Source organism: Wyeomyia smithii, chromosome 3, assembly GCF_029784165.1.
Source record: "Wyeomyia smithii strain HCP4-BCI-WySm-NY-G18 chromosome 3, ASM2978416v1, whole genome shotgun sequence".
NCBI lineage: Eukaryota > Metazoa > Arthropoda > Insecta > Diptera > Culicidae > Wyeomyia > Wyeomyia smithii.
The window spans coordinates 45,043,012-45,050,679 of NC_073696.1; the positions used below are offsets into that span (position 1 = coordinate 45,043,012).

General features: G+C 41.6%; 1 protein-coding gene across 2 annotated transcripts; it reads left to right on the forward strand.

Moving 5' to 3' along the window:
- The first annotated feature begins 1,294 nt into the window (after positions 1-1,294).
- LOC129726907 (ring canal kelch homolog) lies at positions 1,295-7,237 on the forward strand. 2 transcript variants are annotated; one of them, XM_055684155.1, is made up of 5 exons: positions 1,295-1,769; positions 2,016-2,168; positions 2,234-2,635; positions 2,689-2,785; positions 2,840-7,237. In XM_055684155.1, the coding sequence occupies exons 1-5, from the start codon at positions 1,654-1,656 to the stop codon at positions 6,299-6,301; spliced, it is 4,230 nt and encodes a 1,409-aa protein (XP_055540130.1). In that variant the 5' UTR covers positions 1,295-1,653; the 3' UTR covers positions 6,302-7,237. The 2 variants fall into 2 exon arrangements, with proteins under 2 accessions (XP_055540130.1, XP_055540131.1); XM_055684156.1 differs by having other exon boundaries at positions 2,840-3,967.
- Positions 7,238-7,668: the final 431 nt, after the last annotated feature.

Genomic DNA, 7,668 nt, shown 5'->3' on the forward strand with positions numbered 1-7,668 from the left:
TCTTCACCCACATTTTTGAAATATGCTAAATTATTCCAATGTCAATGAACACTACAGTTTTCTAAAGCTTTTCAGCAGCCAAGTTTAAATTTGACACGGCGAAAACTACATCACATCGCTTTGCTAGTGAGAGTGTACTTACTTTGAGTTTTTTCTCGAATAACTAACTATTGTTTCAATCTATATAATATCTCAATGCCCAAATTCTATTGGTATGTGACTAGTATGAATATTTTGTACAAATATCAATTAATATTAATATAGAAATGAGCGATGGTCCATCTTGATCGCTCTGTCCGTATTGCCCGTTGTTTCCCTAGGAATTAGAACTCACGAATAGAACATTTTATGAAACTGATGTCTCTTTTTCGCGACGTAGCTACACGAGGTTTGTACTTTTGCTCTGTAGGTGTTTTTTCCATTACCTACACAACTACACTTTTTTGTTCCGCTACACCCGAAAGTAACAGTGTTGGAAAACAACTAACTACACCCGAAAGTAACAGGGTTGGAAAACACCAACATAAAAAACAAATGATAGCTGAGTGTAGTTTAGTATTGATGTTCGTTTTCAGGCTGAAAAGTGTAGCACCGTCGCGGAAACGAATTCGACATGAGTTATAATTGAAGGTGTTGTTGCAAATAGAGTACCTGCAGTTTTTCATTCTTCATTTGAAAATCGAAGGAACACGATAAACATTTTTCAAAAATTACGTTTTGCTCAGAAAACGCGGCACTTTCAAATAATATATAAAAACTGGTATCCAGCTAAAAGCTAAAGTAAGAAAAAATCGTTCGAAATGAGTCCGTTTCAATCCGGAGTCAAAGTAAAAGTACTGAAAAATCTTCAACATTTCTGAGCATCCAGCATCATTCAGAAAAATCAGGATAAATGCTAAAATATGAAAAATAAATAAGGACGCTTCAAACGGATCTCAAAATCAAGACATGTCCTGCTAAATCAGGACGGATGGTATCCTTAGGTATAAGTTACCTTTGCTTTATGTGCTTTGGTAATGATTTATTCGTTCATGTTCATGTCGACTTCTTTTTCACTTTCTCTCTATTTCCGCTGTCGGCTAAAATAATCCGTACTAAGATTGCGCTCATATTAAGATTATACTTGTTTTGCTATCAAAGAATAGATCACAAATAATCAAAAGTAAATAGTTCGATATTGTACAATTTTAATACATGCAAAATTTTACCGTGTACGATGATTCCAATTGGAAACAAACCGTTTCACAATATCACCCGATGTCACCACGGTTAGGTCACCGGTTTCGAACCGGTTTGTTTTCACTCAACCCAACTTTTATCGGTAATGGCTGCAAAGTTTGTAGCCGTGTTGTAAAGTTAAAATTGTCCGTCGTAATGGAGGTTTTCCGTTACGTAAACTATCGTTAGTAGTAAGCTACAGTGTGTGTCGTTGTTTGCGATTGAAGTTTACCGGGAAACGTTGTTTGCTGCTCCGGTGGAGTCGTTTTTCACTTCAGTTGGGCTGTTCGCCATTGTGCGAAGGAAGACGGCCAACAAAAGCAACAACAATCGGTCGGGGCTGAGCTCTAATTCGTCAACGGTGTCGTGGAAATTATTCTGCATTGGCCGTACGCGGCTGGGGGCCTGTTATCAGAAAATCAGTGTTAACGGTGTATGATATCTTTCATTCAATATACCTTAAGCGTCATGAGTAATTTCAGCAACAGCCACAACAGTAACACTGGCAGCAGCCAAAATTCAGCTGCTGAGGGCACAATGGAAAGAGGAAGGTGAGTTGTGGAGAGAAAAGCTGAGCAGTGACCTCTGCTTATCTTTTTATCTCACTAGTGATGTTTACATATGCAGAGTGTTCGTGGGTAGGGAAAGAAGAGTAATCGGCAACAATATTATTGTTTATATTCTGCTAGTTCGCAAAAATTGATATCGATGCTTAAATCAAATATTTTTGTACTATAATACGAATATTGTTAAGCTATTACTTTCAACGTAGAAATTAATCAATATTTCCGTTTCAGTTGTATTCTAGTTCGTTACGCCAGCCAGAATTCGCTGGATGAGAGTTCCCAAAAGCAACTGCCCAGACAGGATGGAAAAGATAAAGCAACAGGAGCCTATCGCAACAATGTACACACGCAGCGGTCATTCGATGCTATGAACACTATGAGAGAGTAAGTGCGATTTTCGAAAACTTACAATGGTGCCCTCAAGATTATTGTATGCTTTTTTCTGACAGGCAAAATTTGCTCTGTGATGTGATTCTCGTTGCCGATGGCATCGAAATTCCCGCGCACAAAATGGTACTGGCCTCGTGCAGTCCATACTTTTACGCCATGTTTACCGGATTCGAGGAGAGTCGCCAGGACCGTATCACGTTGCAGGGCGTTGATCCTCGCGCGTTGCAGTTGCTTGTTGAATACGTATACTCATCTGTGGTGGAAGTTACCGAGGATAACGTTCAGGTGCTATTGACGGCGGCCAATTTACTGCAGCTGACTGACGTTCGTGATGCTTGTTGTGATTATTTGCAAACTCAATTGGATCCAAGCAACTGTCTGGGAATTCGAGACTTTGCCGACATCCACGGCTGCATTGACTTGTTGAATTACGCCGAAACCTACATCGAGCAACACTTTTCGTAAGTTTGTGTGGTGCGGTTCGAGAAAAATTTCTTATAACTTGTACTTTTAGAGAGGTAGTGCAGTTTGATGAATTTTTGAATCTCACTAGTGAACAAGTGGTTAATTTGATCAAAAGTGATCGACTGTTGGTCCCTTCAGAGGAAAAGGTACGCATCTCCTAACGTAGATTAGAAGGCATTCATATGATACGCTTTTTTCAGGTTTATGAATGTGTAATCGCTTGGATCCAATACGATACTGCCGGTCGTCAGGCATATTTGGCGGATCTGATGGAACACGTGCGGCTTCCACTTTTGTCACAAGAATATCTCGTTCAGCGAGTGGAGAAGGAATATTTGCTAAAGGGGGATATCCAGTGTAAAGACTTTATCATTGAGGCACTCAAATATCATCTACTTAAGGGAGAGCAGAAGACTTCCTTCAAAACACCTAGAACCATTCCGCGGCAACCGGTCGGGCTGCCAAAAGTTTTGCTTGTTATTGGTGGCCAAGCACCAAAAGCTATAAGATCGGTTGAATGTTATGATCTTAGAGAAGAACGTTGGTACCAGGTTGCCGAGATGCCTACCAGAAGATGTCGGGCCGGTCTTGCTGTGTTGGGCGATAAAGTTTATGCCATTGGAGGTTTTAATGGGTCACTAAGAGTACGAACAGTCGATGTTTACGACCCAGTTCAGGATCACTGGAGTGCCTGCAGTGGTATGGAAGCAAGACGCTCAACATTGGGGGTGGCTGTTCTGAATAATTGCATTTACGCCGTCGGTGGATTTGATGGCTCATCCGGCTTAAGCTCTGCGGAAATGTTTGATCCTAGGACGCAAGAATGGCAACTGATTGCATCGATGTCAACAAGACGAAGTTCCGTCGGAGTGGGTGTTGTACACGGCTTGCTCTATGCTGTAGGTGGTTACGATGGTGCATCGAGACAGTGTTTGGCATCAGTCGAACGTTATAATCCAACAGCCGATACTTGGACGCAAATAGCCGAAATGTCTGATCGCAGAAGTGGTGCAGGTGTAGGTGTTTTGGATAATATTTTATATGCTGTTGGAGGACACGATGGTCCGTTAGTTAGAAAATCTGTGGAAGCTTACAACTCGGAAACTAATACCTGGCACAAAGTGGCCGATATGGCATTTTGTAGAAGAAATGCGGGCGTTGTTGCCCATAAAGGCATGTTATTTGTCGTTGGTGGTGACGATGGTAGCTCAAACTTGGCATCGGTAGAAGTTTACACACCGGAGACTAACACTTGGCGTCTGTTGCCGGCGTCGATGAGCATTGGGCGAAGTTATGCCGGTGTAGCCATGATTGATAAGCCCATGTGAAGCGAGCAGCAGGGCGCCACCGCCGCCACAGCAGCAAACAGTTCAAGGTATGCGAATTGTTCGATCAATTGTAGTGCAACGAATAACAATAGTCAGAATAACCAAAACAATGACGACGAAAATAGTCAGGCTGAAGGGCTGAACTCAGAAGCTGGTGCTGTAGGTTATAATCAGATCTCAAACAATAATAATAACGTTAACAACAACAATAACAACAACAATAACAACAACAGTAACAACAACAATAACGTACACTACGAAAACATCTATGAGTCAATTGAACAATTTGCTGCTGCAGCAAATGCTGGTGTGGCTGCGGTTGCCCCTGCAGTAGTTCGTAACCCTTTAGTAAACATTCCACCGCCGTCACACGGAATTCAGTTGAATCAACAACCTCAAGCTGCACCGCCCACTGCGCCGGTCGCTCTGGGACTAAGAAACAATATCCCAACAAGTGGTCCGTGTCCTCCACCTCCACCACCAAGTATGCTGCAAATGCAGCAACAATATCATCCACTAGCTTATCGCAACGAACTGTACGATCGAACGGCCGGGTACGATGTACCTCGGGGATGTCCACGTAATAACTACTATCAGAACCAGTCCGCAAATGGTGCGGTTCCCCGTTATCAAAACATTCATGTAGACTATAACCGACCATGTTATTCTCAGAACACCATGAGAACTCCTCGACAACGAAGCTTCGATGATACAGAGTCTTACCAATACTATCGACATCAAAATCAACACAACTGTACCAAGTACGACAACGTTTACGAACTACTCCGAGAAGAACCTGCTTACCAGAACACAGGCACTTTTGGAGCGTCTGGTGGGACAGGTGTTAGTGGAAATCGAGGAATTTTCGGAAGATTGGATGTAATTGGTCACGGAGTCGGCCGCATTGAGCGTCATTTAAGTTCATCGTGCGGAAATATTGACCACTACAGCTTGGGAGGACACTATGCGGTTTTGGGACATAGCCATCTTGGAACACCGGGAGATGTGAAATTGAATTCTTCCACCAATAATCAGTCGTCAAGTTGTAAAGATTCTTCTTCGGTTAATGTTAAAAGCTTTTTCAGCTGCCTGGGTGGCGAGAATTCACAGTCTATGAATAATATCAGCAAAACTGGCACCACGTTGCAACCAGCATCCACCGGAACAGTTGGGAACGGTGACACTAGTTCTGGCGTCAGCCCTGTACTGCCTACAAATCCTTCGATGACAGCAACGAAAGTTACTGGAACTATTCCAAAGATCAAGAGTAAAATTCGAAAAGAGAATCATGAACAAACGGAATCTGATTCGCAATCTAGTCGCGTTTCGAAGCCATCCCTACAGTGGTTACTTGTCAACAAGTGGCTTCCCTTATGGGTGGGCCAAACTCCACCGGATTATAAATTTATCGACTTTAATTTTATGTTTTCGCGAAATTGTGATGGCTGCGGTAGCACTACAAATCATCAGGAACTTATGCGCTTAGATGGACTTGGAGAAATGCGTTCCCAAGAGTACGGAGATTATATTCCTCCGGCTAGAGAGTATCCAACAATGAACGGAAGTTATCCACGAGTTTTGAGAAATACTCCTCAGCTTTCAAGATTGCGGGAGCACGAGTACGAAAATGTCCCTGTAGATTCGCCCTCGGGTAGGTTAGACTATGCTGCTGCCCGTGCGGTTTTAGGCCACGTTAACCGTGCACGATCGGAAAGTCCAGTACGATCTGCTGGTGCCAGGCGGGAAGACTCAGCAACCGGCCGTGATCCATTTCGCAGTTGGGCCTTCAACATGGACGATAACAGTTTTCGTCCAGCAGGACAAAATGGCCCAGTGGGACAAAATGGATTTCCAAAGCCGCGTGAAATTCGCCGCATTACTGACGGTACATTCCGCGCTGCTGATTTTCAGCAGAGCTTTCGAGAATCCTTGAAAGAATCATCCGTTAGCGCTTCTCCTGCAGTTGTAGTTGACGATTCACCTATACCCACTACATCCCGGTCAAACACTGCTTCTCCTCCAAAAAATAAAGTTACATCGGTATCACCGGTACAACAAGAAAAAGAAGAGACTCCTGCATCATGTTCGTCAGACTCGGATAACTTTCTAATGGACTCCATCGCTACCGACGCAGGAGAACAAGCCGGGGAAAGCAGCAGCGGCAGCCAGTGTGTACAACTAGCCGAAAATCCCGAAACAAATAGAGAGGTTGCGAAGGAGACGGAGGCCACATCTTCGTTTGAAACATCAGAATCATCAAATTTCGAGAATGGTGGCGAAATATCTATAACTGATGACGAAAATGACAATGAAGAAAACATTGAAGCTATTTAAATCCTGCACTTGCTACTCTACTCGAGGCTTACCTAAACATTAAACTGTTTCTCATCATGATTCCTTTGGTAGACTGCTTAAAATTGGAAGCAATCTGTTTGATCCTAACTTGCTCAATATTTATTTAGATTCTATTTATTCTATTTACACAAAAAAATTATTCCTAGCAAACACTTTTTATCAAAACATTTTATTTTCTCGGAATAAACCAAGCATTTATTGGCTGACACTCACGTTTCCGGTGAAATTAGCTTAGGAACATTTAGCAGTATGTCAAGGGTTAATACACTTAAGGGTTATAATAAAAAAATGACATGTTATATCAAGTAGTTGGCCAGCAGAACAAACTCTCAATGTCGAACACGAAAAACGTTATCAATGTATATCCTTGTCAGTTTAGCAGCAAAATGACATAGGCCTATTTGCAGAACAAGCCATTTATCTACTAGTTTTAAGCAAGTTAGTTATCCGCAGTGATAGTCAATTGTGCGAACGCACGTCACACACACATTTACATTTCCAGTGCACTGATAATGGTCGAGTAATTGATGTGGCGATGTCAATTGCTCGAAGATGGAGCAACCCACAGCAGAATCAAAGCAGCATAAGTTCAGTACAAACCTTGTAATAGTGATACCTATTCAAACTGAATTCTTTTACCATACTTTTTACCACACTTCGATATGGTCAGTAACAAGTACTTTTTAACAGTCCAATAATAGAGTGATAGAGAACAAGCAACAAACCGTCGATATTTATTCCCTAACATTCAGTAAAATTATACATATACACAGGCATTATCCACTTCTAGCGCGGAATACACAATGCACACCCGTAGTTGCGATTCTCGTTACCTGGGGTACACCTATTTAGATTCCATAGTTCTGTATTGTGTATGCATTAAATAGAATCATGTAATAAATGGGTTCAATAGTTCGCCGTTGTTTATTTTGGATATGATGACAATCCACAGAAATGGTCAAAAACTGATTTCAAATTGTGCTAACAGCAGTGGAAAAAAAGATAAAAAAGGCCAACTGATGATCCAAAATTCAGGTCAGTATACTTAGAGCGATGACAATGATCTCCAATTAAGCTTAGAACTTAAACGGTCTGAAATACCAGCACAGGTTGATCCTAATTTGAGACAGAAATAGTAAAAAAGCGCGTTGTTCTTTATCGAAATTTTTTTTACCCGTATTCTTTTGTTTGGCCTTCAGAGTGACACTTGCTGTCATAGCTTTGCTAAAAAAATCGAGCATTTTCAAAATTTACAATTTAAAATAAAATTGTAACTTCTGAGCCGTTTCACTTATTTTGAATCTTTTGGCTTTAAATTGAAGGTAATCAATGAATATTTCAAGGAA

Bases quoted from the DNA above. Each gene is read 5' to 3' on its own strand.
- LOC129726907 (XM_055684156.1), top strand. From the start codon at position 1,654: ATGATATCTTTCATTCAATATACCTTAAGCGTCATGAGTAATTTCAGC. The intron at 1,770-2,015 runs GTGAGTTGTGGA...TTTCCGTTTCAG, and splicing joins GGCACAATGGAAAGAGGAAG to TTGTATTCTAGTTCGTTACG. The intron at 2,636-2,688 runs GTAAGTTTGTGT...TTGTACTTTTAG, and splicing joins TACATCGAGCAACACTTTTC to AGAGGTAGTGCAGTTTGATG.